General features: G+C 44.7%; 2 protein-coding genes across 7 annotated transcripts in view; one reads left to right on the top strand and one right to left on the bottom strand.

Moving 5' to 3' along the window:
• Window positions 1-23,377, bottom strand: part of LOC116954201 (centrosomal protein of 89 kDa-like) — an 84,210-nt gene that overhangs the window by 13,635 nt on the left and 47,198 nt on the right. For all 6 annotated transcript variants that reach the window (XM_076052147.1, XM_032974726.2, XM_032974728.2 and 3 more), the window contains one exon: window positions 11,662-11,751. In XM_076052147.1, coding sequence (XP_075908262.1) covers window positions 11,662-11,751 — 90 coding nt within the window. The remainder of the gene's footprint in view (window positions 1-11,661; window positions 11,752-23,377) is intronic.
• Window positions 8,370-10,605, top strand: LOC116954236 (E3 ubiquitin-protein ligase RNF182-like). The gene has a single exon (XM_076052148.1). The coding sequence runs from the start codon at window positions 8,370-8,372 to the stop codon at window positions 9,399-9,401; it is 1,032 nt and encodes a 343-aa protein (XP_075908263.1). The 3' UTR covers window positions 9,402-10,605.

The raw sequence follows: 23,377 nt of genomic DNA, 5'->3' as shown, positions 1-23,377 counted from the left end.
AAGTCATTAAGGTTTCGAGGCGGATGTTTGGCAACTCGAACCTTCAGCTCCCTCCACAGATTTTCTATGGGATTAAGGTCTGGAGACTGGCTTGGCCACTACAGCACCTTAATGTGCTTCTTCTTGAGCCACTCCTTTGTTGCCATGGCCGTGTGTTTTGGGTCATTGTCATGCTGGAATACCCATCCACGACCCATTTTCAATGCCCTGTCTGAGGGAAGGAGGTTCTCACCCAAGATTTGACGGTACATGGCCCCGTCCATCGTCCCTTTAATGCGGTGAAGTTGTCCTGTCCCCTTAGCAGAAAAACACCCCCAAAGCATAATGTTTCCACCTCTATGTTTGACGGTGGGGATGGTGTTCTTGGGGTCATAGGCAGCATTCTTCCTCCTACAAACACGGCGAGTTGAGATGATGCCAAATAGCTCCATTTTGGTCTCATCTGACCACAACACTTTCACACAGTTGAGATTAGGAGCACACTCTAAAAGGTAGTGCTCCTAATCTCAGCTTGTTACCTGTATAAAAGACACCTGTCCACAGAAGCAATCAATCAATCAGATTCCAAACTCTCCACCATGACCAAGACCAAAGAGCTCTCCAAGGATGTCAGGGACAAGAATGTAGACCTACACAAGGCTGGAATGGGCTACAAGACCATTGCCAAGCAACTTGGTGAGAAGGTGACAACAGTTGGTGCGATTATTTGCAAATGGAAGAAACACAAAAGAACTGTCAATCTCCCTCGGCCTGGGGCTCCATGCAAGATCTCACCTCGTGGAGTTGCAATGATCATGAGAACAGTGAAGAATCAGCCCAGAACTACACGGGAGGATATTGCCAATGATCTCAAGGCTGGGACCATAGTCACCAAGAAAACAATTGGTAACACACTACGCCGTGAAGGACTGAAATTCTGCAGCGCCCGCAAGGTCCCCCTGCTCAAGAAAGCACATATACATGCCCGTCTGAAGTTTGCCAATGAACATCTGAATGATTCAGAGGACAACTGGGTGAAAGTGTTGTGGTCAGATGAGACCAAAATGGAGCTCTTTTGTATCAACTCAACTCACCGTGTTTGGAGGAGGAATGCTGCCTATGACCCCAAGAACACCATCCCCACCGTCAAACATGGAGGTGGAAACATTATGCTTTGGGGGTGTTTTTCTGCTAAGGGGACAGGACAACTTCACCGCATCAAAGGGACGATGGACGGGGCCATGTACCGTCAAATCTTGGGTGAGAACCTCCTTCCCTCAGCCAGGGCATTGAAAATGGGTCGTGGATGGGTATTCCAGCACGACAATGACCCAAAACACACGGCCAAGGCAACAAAGGAGTGGCTCAAGAAGAAGCACATTAAGGTCCTGGAGTGGCCAAGCCAGTCTCCAGACCTTAATCCTATAGAAAATCTGTGGAGGGAGCTGAAGGTTCGAGTTGCCAAACATCAGCCTCGAAACCTTAATGACTTGGAGAAGATCTGCAAAGAGGAGTGGGACAAAATCCCTCCTGAGATGTGTGCAAACCTGGTGGCCAACTACAAGAAACGTCTGACCTCTGTGATTGCCAACAAGGGTTTTGCCACCAAGTACTAAGTCATGTTTTGCAGAGGGGTCAAATACTTATTTCCCTCATAAAAATGCAAATCAATTTATAATATTTTTGACATGCGTTTTTCTGGATCTTGTTGTTGTTATTCTGTCTCTCACTGTTCAAATAAACCTACCATTAAAATTATAGACTGATCATTTCTTTGTCAGTGGGCAAACGTACAAAATCAGCAGGGGATCAAATACTTTTTTCCCTCACTGTAAGCCACTTCGTTGAGATATATATGTGTGTGGCCAGATCGCTTCTGAAAAAGAGCAAAATAGCTCAGTGGGTCTTACCTGGTAAAATAAAAAAAATGGGTTTAGTTTTATCGTTCATTCTTGGTAATGACGTTGCAGGATCCTTAACAGCCATTGTGAAGTAGATGGCGTGTAGTATATATGATCTTTCGCACCGTACGTACCCAACCGTGATTATCAGAGGTGCCGAGGAAGGACAACAAACTAAATACGCCCACAGTATTAATCAGGGTGGCCACTGGATTCAAACCGTGAACCCCTTCAACAAGCAGCCCTAAAGCAGCGATGTATGGTAATGACATGGGCTGGCCAGTAGTGGATTAACAAAGGTCTGTAGATTATTTATTATTTTTTTAACAGGGAAAATGTTGTACACAAGCACGGTGAGGTGGTTGCAATATTTTCTATCTACTGCAGAAGTCATATGAATTATGAAACCTGTTTGGTACACATCAGGATTAGCAGTTCTTCTTGTATAATTAATATAAATCATTTACAGCCCTTTGCCATTCCACGGCCGAACACCTTCCCATGTCCTGACGGTCATAATTTACCATGCTAGTTTGATCATATTTCAACCAAGTTAGTCAGTGCTGGTTAGTGAAGGCGTTTCCCAACTACCAGTTTGGATATCGCTCGCCGCTGATGTTAGCTGTGACCGGGAAACGAAGTCAGGTTGGCCAGGTTCACAGTGCAGAGCAATAACCACAGTGCCACCGCCTCACAGATTATTTTCTTATTGAGAAAAAAAAATACCTGGTCCTCACCTTCAGGGCTGCTACTCCTCCGTTCCATTGCAAACACGAGGATTACATTTTCAATCGACTCTTGCCAGTTTCACGGAAACTGTGCTAATATCTAAACGATGTTGTTATCACACTGTCAATTTTTTTCACCACAACCAAAAAAATTTGTAATTTTATTTTGCTATTAGAAACAATCACACTCCTGGTTAATTAAATGTAAAACTCGGCACAGCCATATTGCGCGGCGTTTGGAGAAAGGCGCTTTTGTGAGGCACGGGCACGGTGATGCAGAAAAGGGTTTTCATGTCGTTTTCCCCAGGTTCGGGTGATGAAGCTAATTAAACAGCGGCTGAGCACCAACGCATTTGCATTAATGATATCAGTCACAAGCAACTTTGGGAATTTGGGAGGACTAAATCAGATTACATTTCAGCTAATCCCTGGCATTATATAGAGAGCAACAGTCAATGAAACTCAATTATTATTGTTATCGCCAGTGGAGCGGTGGCTGCACTATGAATCCAGTGATCCAAGTTCAATTCCCAGCCATGGCTAACATTTGTGGCGAGTGATATCCGAGAGAATCCTGGGCACTTCCTTCACCAACAAGCACTGACCGGTGTAGCGAACTAAGCCAAACAACCCCCCTATGGCTGAAATGTCCTGGGAAGGCCTTCATGCAGCAGTGGATGGCTGTAAACTATTACTATCATTGTTATTAAAACGCCACTATTTCTTAAAAGTTACATACATCAAAAAGAAAATGGTTCAATGCGTAGGGCACGTGTGCAGGATGGGGGAGGACAAGTGATTGAGACAGAAAGCCGAGTGGCACCCAGAGGTCATCGATCAAGGTACAAGCATAAAGGTATGATGAGATTATAAAAGGTCAAATGTCGATGGCGCAAGAACTGCAGGACCCAACAGACATAATGAAGAGACGGTGAGCTGTAGTAAAATGGACGACATTCACCGCAATGGCTTCTTGATAAAGACATCATTGCTGCTCGAATCTGACGGTGACATCTACGAACACGCTCACCGAACTGACGTTTTTTCGTTTTGAAACCCCAACGAACAATATAGCTCAGGGTAGACGCCTGTTTGCAGTAATTAATGGAATGAAATCACTGTTGAGTCATTCCACGCCACACCACACTCCCAACTGCAACTTTGCTTTAATCATCACCTTAAGAGATGAAGAAACCAATCGGAAATTTCACAGAGCAGTGCAACATTAAATTTCGATTTAAAGCTTTCGTGACTGCAATGATTCATCTTCTTTGGTTCTTTCGGTAAAGTCACGCAAAATGAGAATAAAATAATAAATTGATAAAATAAAATAACACAATAATATTCTCACGACGTTTCGGCCACAACACAAGCGGCCTTCATCAGGTGAAGGGACGAGACTGTCTGGTAGGACAGCGCTGGAGTGAAAGAGCCACGTTCAGATCAAGACCTTTAATATGTGTGAGAGGAAACAAAGCGCCTTGACAAAGGAATTAGCATATAATTTAGCATTGAAATGGCTGAGTGATTAGCTTGTGACTGGTCACAGAAATAGCTATGTTAAAAGTTAAAGCATACACATCCGCAGAGGCACCCCTTGATAAAGGAATTAGCATAGAATTTAGCATTGAATAGCTAAGTTAAAGCATACACATCCGCAGAGGCACCCCTTGACAAAGGAATTAGCATAGAATTTAGCATTGAAATAGCTGAGTGATTAGCTTGTAACTGGTCACAGAAATAGCTACGTTAAAGTCAGAGCATACACATTCACCGAGGCACTTAGTACAAATCAAACAGGAGAATTTAGCATTGAAATAACTAGGCGAATTTGCAACCTTGTGTATTAGAGAGATTTCTTTCAAGGACATATTCCGACAAGTCCTTAAGGTGACCATTTAGCCTTCATGAGATTATTTCACACATTGATAGGCCAATGAATATTTGTTTTAATTCTCAGAGCCGAAATTTAAGTCAAATTAATTGTAAAACCAAGGTTACTATGATCGGGTTTAAAAAAAACTATTTTCTGCTCATGCATGCACGTTTCTTCGAATGTTTTTCTCTTCTTTCTCCAGCCATCAGTGTCATAGCATGGGGCAAATAAATGTCCGATGAGTAGGTCATCAATCTGGACCAGAAAACAGCCCCAGAAGACATCACAGTGGGAACATTCGTGCCTTACAGCAAGAAGGGTCTGAGTTCGATTCCCAACTCGGGCACCTTTCTGTGGAGTGTTTAAATGTTCTCCCCCTAATAATAGGGTTTTCCCCTTTTTTCTGGCAACAAAACTGAAACCTTTTTACAAGGATTCATGTCTGCATTAACCACAATACCTGCAGTCAAAATGCAAACAAAAAACACACTATGATAATAAATGCATTGTCCTTGAAACTTATTGGTCCACACCAAAGGACAGATTTCTTTTGTGCCTCGACCCAATTGGTGCTCGACCAGATGACGCCAAAAGGCGTACTCGTCCCTTGGTGTGGACCAATCAGTTTCAAGGACAATGCATATATTATCATAGTATGTTTTTTGTTTGCATTTTAACTGCAGGTATTGTGGTTAATGCAGACATGAATCCTTGTAAAAAAGGTTTCAGTTTTCTTGCCAGAAAAAAGGGGAAAACCCTATTATTACATTTTGGTACTGGCAAAGGAGGTCTAATGATGTTCTCCCCCTGTTCAGCATGGGTTTCCTCTGGGTTCACGTGTTTCCTCCCAAAGCTATAAAATAAAATAAAAAAATTAACAGGTATTGGCAAAACATCGCAATGCTGAAAATTACTTGAAAATTCCTCAATTAGAATTGCACAGAGCAAACATTGTACCCTGCTGCAAAAACTTGGCAGGACCCTCCTGAAAATTATTTTTGAGACTCAGTGAGGTTTTCCTGGGTAAACGAGCATAACAAATAAAATTATAGTAAATCACTCCAATAGATCCCTTTATCACAACTTTGAATGGCTCTACAAGTGATTTTTTTTAGCATCTCATTGCAATGAAACTGACAATTACATCTCAGAGCCGGAATAAGGTGCATTTAAGTATAAAACCAAATTGGAAATAATTTTGTCGTGCAGTCATCGGTGACAGGCCTGAGGCCATCAACTAACTGCACATATTTTCCATAATCACCCAGCACCAAAAACAAAACATAAATTTTGTTGGTGTTCCATTCTGTCTCCCCCCATGGGTGTCACGTTGGCAACACACGTGGTGTCCGTTGCCAGGCGTCTCGTCAAGTGAGCAGAGGGGAAAGAAAAGTCACCTGGGGGGGGGGGGGGTCTCGTCATTTTTAGATCTAATGATCTCAGCTTAAGCCTGATCGCCCCTTGTGTTTTGCTGGCCCAGCCATTCTGAGATTGCATTGAGAACGTCTGTAGCAATGCATGTAAATCTGTACGATTCATCCGAGATAATATCGTCCTAATTAAAATATAATTAAATCGGTGAGGGTGCATACTAAATTGCTTATTATGCCCGACATTGCTTCACTGTTGCCGTAGCAACTCATCGCCAAAATTAGGGAACGTTAATTAAATGGCAAGCGCTTACTTCCATTGCCACTAAGTTAAGTGTACCGTTCCTCATAAAGGGTTCCGTAAAAACAAGGCATAATAGTTCACGAATTGAAATCAATAATTCTCGAGAATTAAAGGGCGGGGAAGTTTATTCGCAACATACGGCTGGCAGAATGGAACCGTCGACTCCATACAACCTGGATTTAGTGGCGATACCACTCCAGAACCCTGAGGGCAGGGGTTTGGGAGAACGTTTTCCTTGCCGAGGGCCGAACAAGACCTTTAGCAGGCCACGCGTTGACGCACACACACAGCCCTGAGTCACTTCTGACAGAAATGACTGAGCACAAACAAAATAGGAAAATATTCTGCTCTATTTACCAATTAGTGTGACTAAAATGCTTGCAGTGATGGATAACTGTTGCTTCACGTTTTTTGAAATGGTGTAAGCCTTATGTGGGCCGTATATTTCCCCAACCCTCACAACGATAAAGTAAATAATTGACGCAGTTTTTTTTTCTGCATTAGAAAATATAATCTTTGGTTCTTTCGGTAAAGTCACGGAGGTGAAAAAAGAAAATAAATTAAATCACGACGTTTCGATTGCAACACAAGCAATCATCATCAGGTGTGACAACCACAGCAAGAAATGTTTACTGATGATGATTGCTTGTGTTGCAATCGAAACGTCGTGATATAATTTATTTTATTTTTTCACCTATGTGACTTTACCGAAAGAACCAAAGAATATGGATCCTTGCAGTCACGAAAACTTTAAATCTAGAATAGAAAATATAATTTAATGACCGATTATGCACCGCTTGTTTTTCATTAAAAAAATGATTGTCGTTTGACATCGGACCATTGTTGTCTGACATTGGATGTTTCACCTTAAAACACATCAGCACAACCGCAAAACATCTACGCAGTCTTGGAAACGTTTCTGTTCACAACCCTCTTATGCCGTTTGTAAGCAGCTGTAATACCGGCTTGGCTGATATCCGATTGCGTTTCCCAATTGATCAGTCCTCGACAGTGGAAGCACGCTTAATGATTCCAAGCATCAGTTTGAAGAATGGCAGCACCATTCCTCGGAGATTATTTCAAAATAAGTGCAAGCAAACAATACAAATCATTGGAACGGCTGCAAGCGCAAAAGCAACAATATGAAATACCACCTACTCCCGGTTGCCAATCTCTTGCCGGGGCACAATCGAGTGCAGCGCTCACAATTTACACCCGTGAGGGAAGGCTACAGCACCCTGGGCTGTTAAACATCTCCTATTCTTGGCGCAGTCAATTTTAAGGATCGACCGTAAAAATAAATAAACAACTGCACCCGACTGCTTCTCAAAGAGGGCCTTTGCATCCCACGATACATGTTTATCCTTTGATGTCCAGGGGGTGTGATAGGGGCTTGCATCACAAAGAAAATCCTGTGGAGTAGGGGAGATAACACAAAATACCATTTCCCACATCCAACTCTCAAAAAGCCATCGTTAATCAGCGCATGTATCCGGGACATCTGGCACAGTCTATTCGCGGAAGGCAGGGAATCGAGAGAGAAAGTGCACAATTCCCCACACGTCCTTCCCTTTTTGGTATTTTTTTTCACGGCTTATTCACAAGTGTTGACCCCTTACAGCAAGCTACGATGTTTAACTCTTTAACGGGCCAAAATGTCACGCAAGTGATGGCTGAGTGACTCATCGGTCTGCGAGGAAATTCTCCACCGTTACGTTCAACCGTTAACTCCATTTGCGTAAAGCAGCAATGCCTTCCAATTTCAACCCAGTTCTAGATTTGAAACTTTCGTGACAGCAAGGATCCATACTCTTTGGTTCTATTCGGTAAAGTCACGTAAAAGTATATAACAAAAAATAAAAATAAAAAATAAATAATTCACGACGTTTCGACCACAACACTCCAGCGCTGTCCTCGAGACAGTCTGGTCCCTTCACTTGTGTTGTGGCTGAAACGTCGTGATTTTTTTTATTTTTTGTTGTTTTATACTTTTACGTGACTTTACCGAATAGGACCAAAGAGTATTCAACACAGTTACTTAATTGTCAAAAGATCTTTGGCAAAAATCAATTCAGTCATTCTGCAGCCAAGGCGGGTGGTACTACAGGTTGGTTAGCTTACTGTGGATGGCAACATTCTGTTCACGCTCCACCTAAAGTCCTTTGTGTGTTCTCCCGGACCCCGCGCAATAGATACGGTGCCCACGCAGCAATGACGAACGACATGGCGATCTGGACCCAGGCCCGAGGCAGCATCCGATCGATTGGCAGAGGCAGTGCCGGCAGCGGGGGCAGCGGAGAGGAGTACGAGTGCAAGATCTGCTACCACGCGTATGATCTGCGCGCGCGGCGCCCCAAACTGTTGGCGTGCAGCCACGGCGTGTGCTCGCACTGTCTCTCCCGGATACTAAGCGGCGGCAGCGGCAGCAGCGATGGCTCGCGCCAAATCCCATGCCCGTTCTGCCGTTGCCCCACGGCGGTGCCGCCCTCGCGCGACGTGTCCGCTCTGCCCGAGGACAAGGCACTCGTGGGCAGCATGGTGGCTCGGTGGAGGCCTCCTCCTCCGCCGTCAGTTCGGCCGGCGCGCCACAACGGCGGCGGCGGCGAGATGCTGCTCAACCCGCTGCGCCTGAAGACTTCCTCGCTGGCGCTGTGCGTGTCGGTCGACTGCCTCGCGCTCAACGCGCTGAGCGGGGACCACCTCGCGGGACGCTTCCCCAACGCAGCGCTCGGCCACAACAGGGCGTCGAGCCTCGACCTCAACTGGGCGATGGCTCGCAACCACGACCACCTTTCGGAACTCGGCCAGATTCAGCACACGGGCGTGGGAATAGGCTTAGACCAAAGTCAGGTGTTCACCTATGGTCAGAACCAAGGCACGGGGTTGGCCCTGAACCTGGCAGCGCGCCAGAACTTCACCGGCGACTCCACGGCAGTAGCAAGCTCGCCGAGTGGGACGATGGCAAACTCCGGCCGGCCGCAGAGCCACGACTCGACGTTCTCGCACGGCAGTTCCACGTCGCGGAGGGGGCTGTGCGGCAGGGCGCCCCGCCTGCTGCTCTGGCTGCTGGGCTTTGCCTACTTCAGCTCTCTGCCCGTGGGAATCTACATGCTGGTGATGGAACGTGTGGCGCTCGGGGTGCTGCTCATCAACCTCATGCCAGCCACGCTGACCGTGGGCCTCCTGTACGGGCTGTGTCGATGCGTCTGGCAGGAGCGATGCGCCACGTGCGCCACTCCGTAACGGCGCCGCAGGCTTGGGCTGACCGTCACAACTTGCAGGGGAAACTCGCAAACGTCAGCAACGCAAGTCTAAACCAAAGCAATAAAAGGGATAAGTTTTTTTAAGGTAGCGAAAAGAAGTTACGATTTTTGTTGAGGGCAGTACTGTGGTCCAACGCAGCACTTAATTCCGTGGTAATGATGCACAATTGAGTAGCATGTTTGAAAATTTGCATACACCCGTCTGTTCTTCAAGATGATGAGTTTCCACTACAATTTACCAGTCTGCAAGTACAACTATTATGACAATATCAGTGACTTTTGATAATAAACGATGGCCGTGTTTTCCACAGACAATGATTCTACACGCATTAACAAAAGATTAGGGGTGATCAAAACTGAGAGACGATGTTGAAACGAACGTTATTATAACAATGAGTTTCTCATCATGATGAGTCGATGGTAAACGGTGTACATAATGTATATCCAGATCCATTTCTGGCCTTGGGGAAATGCCTTAGAGCTTGAAAAGGTGTTTGCTTTCATCCATAAGTCTCGTTTTACAACGGAACATGGGCATCGTTTTGGTGAGAATGTTGCTCTTGAATGCGTACTCCACCCTGGATTCCGCTACCCTTAAATGCTTCGCATGCTAACGTTCAATATTTCTTTTTTTCCAGGAATATTTTATTGCCGGGCCAATCCAATTTTCTCTACGACCCGCTTTTAATCTGAACTGCCAAGGATCAAAGTAATTTAAAGCTTGAGACAATGGTTCACCGCACTGTGGGTACAAGATGCGGTGTGTGCTGTGTGATCGATATGGCCAGAGTGGAAATTATCGATACAAAACCAATAACGTGAGTCCCAGAACTGATAAAAACATATTTCTATTCCCGCTTGATGATGGATACCATTTGCACAATAATAAGGTTAAAAATACAAGAAGACAAAGATATGAGGTTTGAACATATTCATAATCCAAGTTAGTTAAGTTACTCGAGGAAATGTAACGCTTAGGAATATACCCGCGACGAAGTTCCGAACGTGTTCAGATAAACAGCTCAATTAAGCTGCTCATAAAAAAATACGTCATTGTTATTTTTTAAAATAAAGCTGTACATAGAGTGAAAAAAAAATGATATGCCTGTCACACACAGCCCTGCTTCGTATCTGTCAATAAAACGGGTCATGAATAAAGAATAATCGTGGACTGCAAAAACAAATGACTTAGTGCCGTATGACTTCACGTAACGCATACTTTACCACGGAAGGATGCCATGTCCCTTAACTAGAGTCAAGGAGCTCCTGCCATATAACGCATGTCACTGTGACAGAAAACAAGGATCTTTCAACCATATTTGCCAGTGGGCCCCATTAAACAAGATGGAATGCTGCGCTGGGCTTGCGATCAAAATTCGTCGGTATAAATGGGTACACCCAGCAGTATGAACGGGCAACTGCGCCGTTATTCGATCGGCGGGTCGCATGCGGTAACGTTGCAAAGCCCTGGGTTCTTTTTTAAGTGTCCTGTGTTAACACCAAGTGAGAGGGTAGCTAAAAAAAATTTACATAAAAAATCAGAACAGTGCCACAACTGGATGTTTTCTTTAAAAAGCATCAGCCTGTAAATTTAAGTGCATAATGACACCCCCTGGGGTTGATAAAATAAGAACTACTTTATTACGAGACAACAGTGATCATCCTATTGAGAGACTGGCCCTACCGATGGGAATATGGAATTTTAACCTCTGGCTCAGAGACGAGTGTTGCCCCATCGTTCATTTCGGCACGGAGTCACTATGAATTTGTACACATACAAGGAACGTTCTTAAAATACACTGCTGGATGAAAGACTCCCCATGTTGTGTGGGTTATGGGGGGATATTTGACCCGAATTCACCATGCGGGTCAGTGTGGCTTGGTGAAGGTGAGGAGCATAGCTGTGGAAGCATATAAGTACAGTACAACAATGGATTTTGCCACACTGCTCCCTTATGCCCAATATGAAGTCCCTGCAAGCCCCATGACAAGCCAAGCACCATCTTGACTCAATCCAAGCAGCTTCTGAAACAGGGCACATTGCAGGTGATTTGGTCATCGGCGCTATGATTCAGAAGACAACATTTTTTTAAACAAGATTGACACGCAAAAGAGTAGGCTTAAAAATTCGCTCAATACTGGGCGAGTGTGACCTTTAACTTTTAGTGTCTTGTTCTCAAAATTACTGTAACTTGTATAGAGGTGGGGAGTGGGGGCATCATTTAAGGACCCGACCTTACCTTGACTTTTTCGTGGAGTTTAACAAGTTGAGCGTTGCCCTCCAGCACCCTGTTCAAGACTCCCTCCTTCTCCAACTGCAGGGTTTCAGCCTAGACCAACAGAGAGGCACATTTTACTGATAGGAAACGTAGTGGACTGGAAGCCCAACCGGGATTATCACAGGAGGCAGGGGATTAATTGTGTATGTCTGTGGATGTCTGTCCACGTGTATCCGGACACCCGGATATATAACAAATGCGCTCCTAGTGGGCATTACTGGTAGGAAACGTAGTGGACTGGAAGCCCATCTGGGATTAATTCACAGGAGGCAGACGATTAATAGTGTATGTCTGTGGATGTCTGTCCACGTGTATCCGGACACCCGGATAAAATGGGAGGGGTGGGGCTGGGTGGAGAGGGAGGGGCTGGGTGGAGAGGGAGGGGCTGAGTGGGGAGGGAGGGGCTGGGTGGGGAGGGAGGGGCTGGGTGGGGAGGGTGGGGCTGGGTGGGGGGTGGGAGGGGTGGGGGGTGGGAGGGGTGGGGCTGGGTGGGGGGTGGGAGGGGTGGGGCTGGGTGGGGAGGGTGGGGCTGGGTGGGGAGGGAGGGGCTGGGTGGGGGGTGGGAGGGGTGGGGCTGGGTGGGGAGGGGCTGGTCACCCCGTGGTGCCCTTATAAAACTCAACGTTTAACCTACTCACGCCGGCTTGTGCCCGCCCTCACAGTCTGGCATATTTGCGGAATACACCACGCCGCCGTTGACCCTGCCCATTGACCGAGCAACCCAACGTTCCCACCAGCTCCCTCCGCAGGAATGTGCTTTTAATCGGTCAAACCAAATGCCGGTGTTTGCACAACAACCCGGACGGGTCGGAGTATCGCGAAAAAGCTGGCGCTGCCACAGCCGCTCTGTGTTTGTCTCCGCAGCGCCCATGTTTGCACAGCGGTACCAGGTACTCATTTTAGGCTGAGTCGACCGTGAAGTGGGACAGACGAGGTTAAATTCCAATTTCCACGACTGACGACGTGCATCGTGGCCATAAGTTGAAATACAAAAACTCAATACTTTTGTCAAAAACACGGGCCTTTAAATATTACATAACAGGCGACATTTCGGGCAAGGGCCCTTCTTTATAAAAGATGATATTTTTTTTCTCTTTAGCGCAGTGTTATTGACGAATGCATTGAGTTTTGGTTGTTTGTGCGTGTGTACCGCTGCCAAAGCAGTATCACAAGGTTTATTCTTTGTTCTAATCCATACAACTGCAAAAACACACTGCAGGTCACAACACTGTGTGTTGTTTCTCGCACTGCTCGGCTTTGGAATCCCCCCCCACATCGTCTATTTTTCCATGTTCTTACAATCTTGCTCAATTTTTATAAATGTATTTAACTCTTATCCACACCTTTAACAGTGGTGTGCTGCCCGCTCGGGTGTTTTGGCCTTTCGGATCAGTGCTCAGCAACTGGGATGAATCATAACAATAAAAAAATAACTGAAGCTCGGTTGTCAGGATCAGAGTGCAGTACACTCATTAACTCAATAACTAACCCACCGCCAAAGCTCCCTTGTACATATATCTACATGCATAGCACCGTAAGGGACACTCAAGAGTATATTAGATATCGCCCAAGAAATTAGAGTTCATCATCATAGCCCCCTCTCATAATGGCAGATGACTCATTATCGCACGCGGGCAGGCTATCCGATAGGCCAGTAATTGTTGCTGGCTCCTCGTGAGCTAATCACGGTCGCCAAGCAACGGGAGCATGAATTGTGGCGCCAATTCAACCCCACCTGCTCTGTGCGCCAGCGGCAGCAGCAGTGCCCAGTACCCGAGGGAATAAACATGCCCGGCGACGATCGCGCACACACACACACACACAAAGATCCCCTGCATAGCCTGAACAGACTGTTGGGGCAAGTGCTGCTGTTTGCGAGCAGCACCTATGAAGGCCGGCACGGCACGGCACACGAGGGGGAGGGTGGTCAGCATCACGCCCGGCCGCCTTTGTCTGTTTACACACCGCACCAGGTACTCATTTAAAACTGAGTCAGCCAAGGGGAGGCCCATGACCGATTCAGATAATAGTCACTGGTGTTGGCCGTGAGCGGGAATCGAACTCGGGGGGCCGGGTTTGTAGCGCAGCGCGCGAACCGCTACACTACCGCTCCCCACACATGCATACAAAGACAAAGATCCCCCATATAGCCTTAACAGACTGTAGGGGCAAGTGCTGTTAGCGAGCACCTATGAAGGCCGGAACGGTACACGAGGGGGTGGGTGGCCAGCACCACGCCCGACCGCCTTTGTCTCCCTAGTGGCAATGTTTACACACCGCACCAGGTACTCATTTGAGGCTGAGTCGACCTAGGGGAGGCCTGGGACCGTTTCAGATAATCGTCACTGGTGTTGGCCGTGAGCGGGAATCGAACCCGGGTCGCCAGGTTCATAGCGCAGTGCGCTAACCGCTACACTACCGCTCCCCACATGCATACATACACTTGCATACATACACATGCATACATACACATGCATACATACACATGCATACATGCACATGCATACATGCACGCGCACACAATTGCACGGACACTTCCCAGTTTTCAAAAATCGAATTTGCCGAATAAATTGTATCAAAGCTGTTCGAGGCTAAATTTTGATTTAAAGCTTCCGTGAATGCAGGGATTCATATTCTTGGTTCTTTCGGTAAAGTCACCACGTAGAAGGGAGACAATAAAATAATAAAAATATAAAACAATAAAATTCCCACGACGTTTCGACTGCAACACAAGCAATCATCATCAGGTGTGAAAACCACAACAACAAGATTTGAAAAAACCGCCACTTTTTTCAAATTTTCGTGGTTTTCACACCTGATGATGATTGCTTGCGTGTATTGCAGTCGAAACGTCGTGAGAATTGCATTGTTTTATATTTTTCTTATTTTATTGTTTCCCTTCTACGTGACTGTTCGAGGCTGTTAATAATTTTCTGCAGAGCTGTATGTAATATAAGTGTAAATTGAGAATGGTATGAAATTCAATGAGATACATTTAAAAGGCCATTCCCAGATTTGCCATTACATTATTACTTTGGCCTCACCCGCCCCACCCACTTTTGTGCCATCGATTTGTATTGACAATCCCAATTCGAACTGATTTCACTGCCGAGGGAATTTAATGAGTGGCCTGACAGGCGCAGAGATCAATAGTTTAACGGAGAGCGCACAATGACATCTCGCCGCGTTGCCAGCGACAAGGAACTCAAGCCAAGTGTACGCGCCCGCTTGTTGTTGTTATTTATTGTGCCTGCGCCTGAACAATGCTGGCACACACCATGGCAAACACGCCGTTTTCGTAAGCGCAACAACAAGAGCAGAATTTTAATTCTGCTCGAGCAATGCGGTGCGCTTATGGCACACGCGTGCTGATAAATTTCGGTCCCCTCTCTCAGTTTCTTGTACTTTTCCGACACGGTGTTTTTTTCAGCGTGAGAACATCCCCAACCCAATTTTGGCTTCCTGGTGCCACCCGTGGGAATGATAAAATAAGAGTTGGCTGCCAGTGCACCCAATTTTAGTTTCTCCCCGCAAGCATGTGTTCTACACTGCTACCACAGCGGCCTGCGATGTTGCAATGGTCACTCATGCGGCACTCTCCTCTCTACGCGTTTCTCGAAAAGGTCTGGAGTTCTGTGGACAATTATAGGGCGAAATCCAGACCTTATATTTAGAACGTTGCAATGTATTACATTTTGACATTAAATAAAACAATATATTTGTACCGCTGGGTAAAACCTCGTGTAATGTATTTGCACAACACAGTGAGATGTTTGCACCTCTCAGTACTACTTAACGATACGTGCACACACTCTGACACAAAGATCCCCCGTATTGCATTTAACAGACCGTTGGTGCAAGTGCTGTTAGCGAGCACCTAGGAAGGGTGGCAATGGCACATGTGGTGGTTGGGATGCCAGCACCACACTCGGTCGCTTATCTCCCCAGTGCTGATGTTTATAAACAGCACCAGGAAATTAATTTAATGCCGAGTCTACCTAGCGGAGGCCCAGGACCGGTTCAAATATTCGCCACTATACTTGGTCAAAAGCAGGAATCCATTTGGTTCACCGGGTTCGTAGCACAGTATGCTAGACACTACACTACCGCTCCCCACTCTCACACACAAAGATCCCCCCTATAACCTAAACATACTTTTGAGGCAAGTGTTGTTTGGGCACCTATGAAGGCCTGCACGGTACACAAGGGAATGGGTGGCCAGCACCATGCCCAACTACTTTTGTCTACTCAGTGGCAATCTTTAAACGCTGCACCACGTACTCAATTGAGGCTGAGTCGATCTAGGGGAGGCCCAGGACCGGTTCAGATAATCATGGTGTCGGGTTCGCCGGATTTGTAGAAAGGCGTGCTAATTCGCTACATCACCACTCCCCCACTTTCACACACACACACACACATATAAAGACAAAGATCCCCGTGAAGGCTAAACAGACTGTTGGGGCAAGTGCTGTTAGCGAGCACCTATGAAGACCACACAAACACACACAGAGTGAATGGCAAACACTCTACATTCACACCCCAGGGTATTTTACAATGCGGAGCCTCCCTATGGGCAACTCGATTCCTCGCACTGCATTTGAAAGCACATGCATACAAATGGAAACATTTCAGAAAACACCCTGGAGTGTTTCATTATGTCTCTGGTACCTTTGCCCCAATGTTTTTTTTTCTTAAAGAATGGCCCACTGCTACGGCCAGGAACTCACTCCTGTTCTGCAGCGTGCTACATGTACAATCCCAACATGGCGACAGCAACAATCTATAGCCTTTAACCCATTCTTAAAAAACAATCTTATTTGGCTTTCAAGAGCGAGGAATTCAATCAAAGTAAAGTGCTGCTCCCTTGAGCCCTTTAACTCTCACTTTTCAAACTGTATCTACTACAGAGCACATCTTCACTTGACTTCAGCAAATGTTTGTTGTATTTTTTATTGCCCACGATGATAGTCAGAAGGGTTCCTTTTGAACAAATTGGCAATGGGGAGAGACATTCAGCCTTTTCAAAGCTCATCAATATTCTTGGAGTTTGCTGTACATTGCATGCCTGTTTTATTAATGAAACATTTACATCATGTGCAAGCCCAAAACAAATTTTCAGAACTTCACAGCCACACGAGCACTCGACGCTTTACCATTTTCTGCAAAGGATCAAAACGGGCCAAGAAATTAGTTTGGTAATTCAAACGCTTCACCCATTCGCAAAACTAAGACAACCATGATAATTACTCATTGGTTTTTTCGGTAAAGTCACGTATGTAGAAATACAATAAAATATTAAAACAAAAAACAATCACGACGTTTCGATCACAACGCAAGCGATCTTCATCAGGTGTCAAGAACAAATCACGGAGGTAAATACAACAAAAAGATGAGAGACGAGAACTCAACAAACCTGAGAAACCATTATGTGAAGCACATCCAGTCAGGCCAACAACACAGTTAGACACTTCCTGGCGGACCACGAATTTCAGAAGTGTTAAATTTCGTGTTCAACCTTTGGATTGCACATACCAGCATAGATAGAATGAAAAATACGAGGTACACGGTCAGTAGAAATACATATACAAGTCCACCAAGAGGTAAGGAGGGAGGAAAGACGGACAGGGAGGCAGAGAGAGAGAGGGGGGGGGGGGCGGAGGGATGAACAGAAGCTTAAATAGGAAATACGGTTGGAGGGGGGGAGGGGCCAGAGCGAGAGCGGCAGCTCAAACACGCACATCTTACACATACAAAACGGCAGCTCAAAAAAGGACCACCTCTTGTAAATACAAAACGGCAGCTCAAAAAAGGGCACATCTTACTCATAATTACAACGGTAACTTCCCCGTAGAAGTGTGATAATAAAGTATTAAAGCTTTCGTGACTGCATAAAATTACTCATTGTTTTTTTTTCGGTAAAGTCACGTATGTAGAAATACAATAAAATTATATTAAAACAAAAAACAATCACGACGTTTCGATCACAACGCAAGCGATCTTCATCAGGTGTCAAGAACAAATCACGGAGGTAAATACAACAAAAAGATGAGAGACGAGAATTCAACAAATCTGAAAAAACATTATGTGAAGCACATCCAGTCAGGCCAACAACACAGTTAGACACTTCCTGGCGGACCACGAATTTCAGAAGAGTGTTAAATGTCGTGTTCAACCTTTGGATTGCACATACCAGCATAGATAGAATGAAAAATACGAGGTACACGGTCAGTAGAAATACATATACAAGTCCACCAAGAGGTAAGGAGGGAGGAAAGACGGACAGGGAGGCAGAGAGAGAGGGGGGGGGGGCGGAGGGATGAACAGAAGCTTAAATAGGAAATACGGTTGGAGGGGGGAGGGGCCAGAGCGAGAGCGGCAGCTCAAACACGCACATCTTACACATACAAAACGGCAGCTCAAAAAAGGACCACCACTTTAATACTTCATCCCACTTCTACGGGGAAGTTACCGTTGTAATTATGAGTAAGATGTGCCCTTTTTTGAGCTGCCGTTTTGCATTTACAAGAGGTGGTCATTTTTTGAGCTGCCGTTTTGTATTTACAAGAGGTGGTCCTTTTTGAGCTGCCGTTTTGTATGTGTAAGATGTCCGTGTTTGAGCTGCCGCTCTCGCTCTGGCCCCTCCCCCCCTCCAACCGTATTTCCTATTTAAGCTTCTGTTCATCCCTCCGGCCTCTCCCTCCCCCTCTCTCTCTGCCTCCCTGTCTGTCTTTCCTCCCTCTTTACCTCTTGGTGGACTTGTATATGTATTTCTACTGACCGTGTACCTCGTATTTTTCATTCTATCTATGCTGGTATGTGCAATCCAAAGGTTGAACACGAAATTTAACACTCTTCTGAAATTCGTGGTCCGCCAGGAAGTGTCTATCTGTGTTGTTGGCCTGACTGGATGTACTTCACATGTTTTTTCAGGTTTGTTGAATTCTCGTCTCTCATCTTTTTGTTGTATTTACCTCCGTGATTTGTTCTTGACACCTGATGAAGATCGCTTGCGTTGTGATCGAAACGTCGTGATTGTTTTTTGTTTTAATATAATTTTATTGTATTTCTACATACGTGACTTTACCGAAAAAAACAATGAGTAATTTTATGCAGTCACGAAAGCTTTAATACTTTATTATAACCGTGATAATTCACTATGAAACACAAATTTTGTTCCTGGGTAGTGTTATTTCGTAATTGACCAGGACAGTGATATTTTGAAATGTACCTATTTTCAATGAGAAAACGGGCAAATTTGTATCTTTTCGTTCACATAAAGTCAGAAAAAACAACATATGAATCAAAATTAACATGTATTTACACTAAAGTAATACAAAAATGACTACAACAATTTTAGAAGTGAGTAGTTGTTCGAGATTTACGGTTATTCTGTAAATCACTTTCACGAATCAGCCCCCAAATATAGTCTCCCATCATATACTGTCCTAGATAGCGGCGTCCAGTATATCCTGGTAGAAGAGCTCGCCTTGCTCCTCCAAGTACGCTCCCATGTTCTCCTTGAATTGATCAAGATGAGCATCAAGGATATGGACTTTGAGGGACATCCTACAGCCCATTGTGCCGTAGTTCTTCACCAGTCTTAACCAGCTCCACATAGTTTTCGACCTTGTGATTGCCCAGGAAGCCATGAACCACTGCAGCAAAGCTGTTCCAAGCTGCTTTCTCCTTACTAGTGAGCTTCTTGGGGAATGCATTGCACTCCAGGATCTTCTTCATCTGTGGTCCGACGAAGACACCGGCTTTGACCTTTGCCTCAGACAGCTTAGGGAATAAGTCTTGAAGGTACTTGAAGGCTGCCGACTCCTTATCTACAGCTCTGACAAATTGTTTCATAAGACCCAATTTAATGTGCAGCGGTGGCATCAGCACCTTCCGGGGGTCCACCAGTGGCTCCCACTTGACGTTGTTCCTCCCAACAGAGAACTCGGTCCGCTGTGGCCAGTCCCGCCTGTGGTAGTGCGCCTTGGTGTCCCTGCTGTCCCAAAGGCAAAGATAGCAGGGAAACTTGGTCAAACTGCCTTGGAGACCCATCAGGAATGCCACCATTTTGAAGTCTCCGATGACCTCCCAGCCGTACTCATCATACTTCAAGGCGTCCAGAAAAATCTTGATGCTGTTGTAATCCTCATTGAGGTGCATCGAGTGAGCCAGGGGAAGAGACGGGTACTTGTTACCATTATGGAGCAGCACAGCTTTGAGGCTCCTGGATGAGCTGTCAATGAAGAGGCGCCACTCATTCTGGTTACAGGTGATTCCAATTGCCTCGAGCAGGCTGGTCACATTGTGGCACAAGCAGAGCCCATCTTGACGGGTGAAGAAGCTGCAAAAAGGTTGGTGACACTTCCTCTGATCTGCGACTTGCACACTTTAATTCAACAAGTTCCACTGCTTGAGCCTAGACGTCAAAAGCTCGGCATTGGACTTTGTGAGACCAAGATCTCTGATCAAGTCCTTGAGGTGGTTTTGGTTGGGTTAATATGGGTTTCTCTCCTCAGCTCCACCTCTGAAATTATCATGTGGATCTACGTATTCCTCACTCTCTGACTTGCTGCTCTCTTCTAAAGACGGCTGCTCTCTCTCCGGAGGAGTGGGTACGGGGAGCTCATGGCAGTGTGGCACCGGGGCGATGGATGAAGGAAGGTCCGGATACTGGATAGCAGGTGCATTCTTGCCAGTCCGACGTTTGTAAGGATCCACTATGCAGAAGTAGCAGTTGCTTTAGTGGTCAGTAGGTTCCCGCCAAATTCCTAGGATAGCGAACTTCACAGCTCTCTTTTCCTCTTTGTACCATTCTACAAAAAGACATTTATTTCACCCATGACTAATGTGTAAGAGATTCTCGCAACATTTTTCATATATCATATATTTTTTCAATAACATTGAAAATTGTCAAACATTTTAAAATAAAAAACTTTTACAATTAGAAAATATGTAACAAATTTTATAACATAAAATTCCGAGCAACAATTGTCCATCTTACTTTCCAGAGTGTTTTTTGCATTGCTCGCAGGTGAAATGAGGTGCCCAGGGTTTGTCTTGATCCCCGAGAGGCATGCCAAAATATGGCTTGTAGGCGTCACACATCTTAGCAGATGCTTCCACAGAGTACTTTTTCACTCTTGTCTTGATAAATTGGCCGCAGACGTAGCAAAATGCGTCTGCCGGATGCTTGCAGCCTCTTGATGCCATCTCAGAAAAATGCAAATATGTATCTACTTAGGCAGCTGGAACTAAACTGAACTGGTGGGCTTAAGGCCCCTGTATTTATACTATTTATATTACTGGAACGTTCTAGAATTACTCTTTGATTTTTTCGGTAAAGTCACGTAGAAATAAGAAATAATAAGAAATAATAAAATGACATAATAGCATACGACGTTTCGATTGCAACGCAAGCAATCATCACCAGGTATAGAAGAGCTAAATTTAAGAGAGAGAGGAAACACAGAACCGCAGATATATATACAGACACCTAAGTAGAGGGAGTTAACACAGAGACACAAAGAGAGACACAACGTATGGAGCACAGAGAGATAGGGTCTCTGTGCCGAGGCCTTAGCATGTAGGGGAGACAAAGAGAGATGGAGAAGCACATTAAATCGAACAAGATTTAGTGTCTCTGTGCTAACTCTCTCTGCTTAGATGTCTATATATGTGTCTGCGATCTGTACTCTATCACTATTAACCTATAATTTAGCAATCTTTGAAATAACATAATCAGCCAGACTATGTGTTAATTGTGTTTTGACCGACCATCTGTGTTGCATTATATTGTTTCCAAATTTTACTAAATCTTGTTCGATTTGATGTGCTTCTAATTAGGTGTCTGTATATATATCTGCAGTTCTGTGTTTCCTCTCTCTCTTAAATTTAGCTCTTCTATGCCTGATGATGATTGCTTGCGTTGCAATCGAAACGTCGTATGCTATTATGTAATTTAATTATTTCTTATTATTTCTTATTTCTACGTGACTTTACCGAAAAAACCAAAGAGTAATTCCTGCAGTCACGAAAGCACCAAATCAAGTTTACATTCTAGAATGTTATAGAAGTTACTCCAAGTTTACTCAGCACTGAATCTATCTGGAATGTTCTAGAAAATAGGTACATTTCAAAATATCACTGTCGTGGTCACAAAAGCAAAGTTTGTTGGAAATAATAGCCATTTTATGTACTTTTGAGGCATAAGCAATTAGGAAATAACACTTACTACCCAGGAACAAGAAAATATATTAAAAATGTGTTACACAGTGTAATGAATATGCTGTTAGACAACGTGTAGCATAGTTAATCAAATCTGGGGACGCGTTTATACACTGCGCCATGACAAATGAATAGAAAACGCAAAGACGTCTTAAGTTGAACCCTGACACTGCATTAACTCAATTGCTAAAAACGACTAGAGAAAACTACGTGGCAGCAATGTCCAATCCCAGCAGGATAAACCCCTCATTCGCTGAGCAATTCTATCCTGCGAGTATTCGCTGTGCCTAAGCGGCCATGCAAAAAAAAACAAAAAAAGGTAAAAAAAAACACACACACTTTTAAGTGGGTGCAAAAGTGGGTGGCTCGCATAAAGAAAAATAAACATCGAAAGGAAGCCACCCATTTTTATTGAACATAAAATTTGCTTAATTCCGGGGTCAAAATAACTTATTTTCTACTTTTGAGTGCAAATAAAAGTGTGTGGGATTGAAAATCTAGTTTTTTCAACGGTTTTACTTGACTCCTGTGTCGTGGTCAAATCTTGTAATCAAAAGTTAGTCTACTTCCTGTTGTCCAATCAATTGCAAATTTTGCACACGTACTCAGATCCGGTGACAATGCATGCCTGTATGAAAATCGGCATCAATTAATTGCCTTCTTTCAAGCAATTACAATTTTTTGTGTGGACGGCTTATTAATTATATATTTTTGTGTAGGTAAAAAACGCCGCTGTCCCTAGACTGTGGAATCGGCTCGCACAAAAAGCAGGCGCCGCGTGTCTCAGGCGCCACTGACGTACTTCTCGGACCGTGAGTAAAACGAAGTTGTTAATAAAACCGTTGTTTTTTTAAAACTTTTTTTAGGGAGTTTATTACCTAATTATTTTGTGTACTTGTTGCCCTCGCGCTTAGGAAGAGGGATGCCACAGCGACCGCTCCGGCGCCATGACGAGCGGCGATATAAGCGCTCTTTTCATTGGTCATAGGCTGGCCAGCAACAGTCGCTCTGATTGGACCAGACGTTTGCATCGTATGTCGGAGCAAACATTCCTGATTTCAAAAGGGGGGGAGTAAAATATACGACTATTAATTTAAAAAATTTAGTTAAAAACAATAGGACCACCATGGGCGGGACCTGGACCGGTTTTTAAATGAAATCTTGAATTGTTACGCGAGGCGAGTCTGTGGGAAAATTTTCCAGCTCATTAGGCTTCGTAGATCTGAAGATATTAAGCGTCAAAGATTTCAAATAATTTAAACACAACACGGCAAGTTCAGTAAAAGTATGTAAAAAGGGTCAAGTGAGTCTGGCATTCATGATTTACTTTGCCCACAGGCACAAGAAAAGCAGCACAAGCTGTGGTACAGAAACTGTATTTGACTTACCTGACGCCAAAGGACATCCCAACTGCAGCAAAAAGATTATCTTTTTTTTTTGGCTGATCATGTCA

The sequence above is a fragment of the Petromyzon marinus genome, chromosome 54 (genome assembly GCF_048934315.1).
Source record: "Petromyzon marinus isolate PM22_M1 ecotype Great Lakes invasive population chromosome 54, UKy_Petmar_22M1.pri1.0, whole genome shotgun sequence".
Taxonomy (NCBI): Eukaryota; Metazoa; Chordata; class Hyperoartia; order Petromyzontiformes; family Petromyzontidae; genus Petromyzon; species Petromyzon marinus.
Note: the sequence above shows the minus strand (reverse complement) of the source record. Positions and strands in the feature narration are given on the sequence as shown.

Excerpts from the sequence above, each read along its gene's own strand:
- LOC116954236 (XM_076052148.1), top strand. The coding sequence starts at position 8,370 with ATGACGAACGACATGGCGATCTGGACCCAGGCCCGAGGCAGCATCCGA.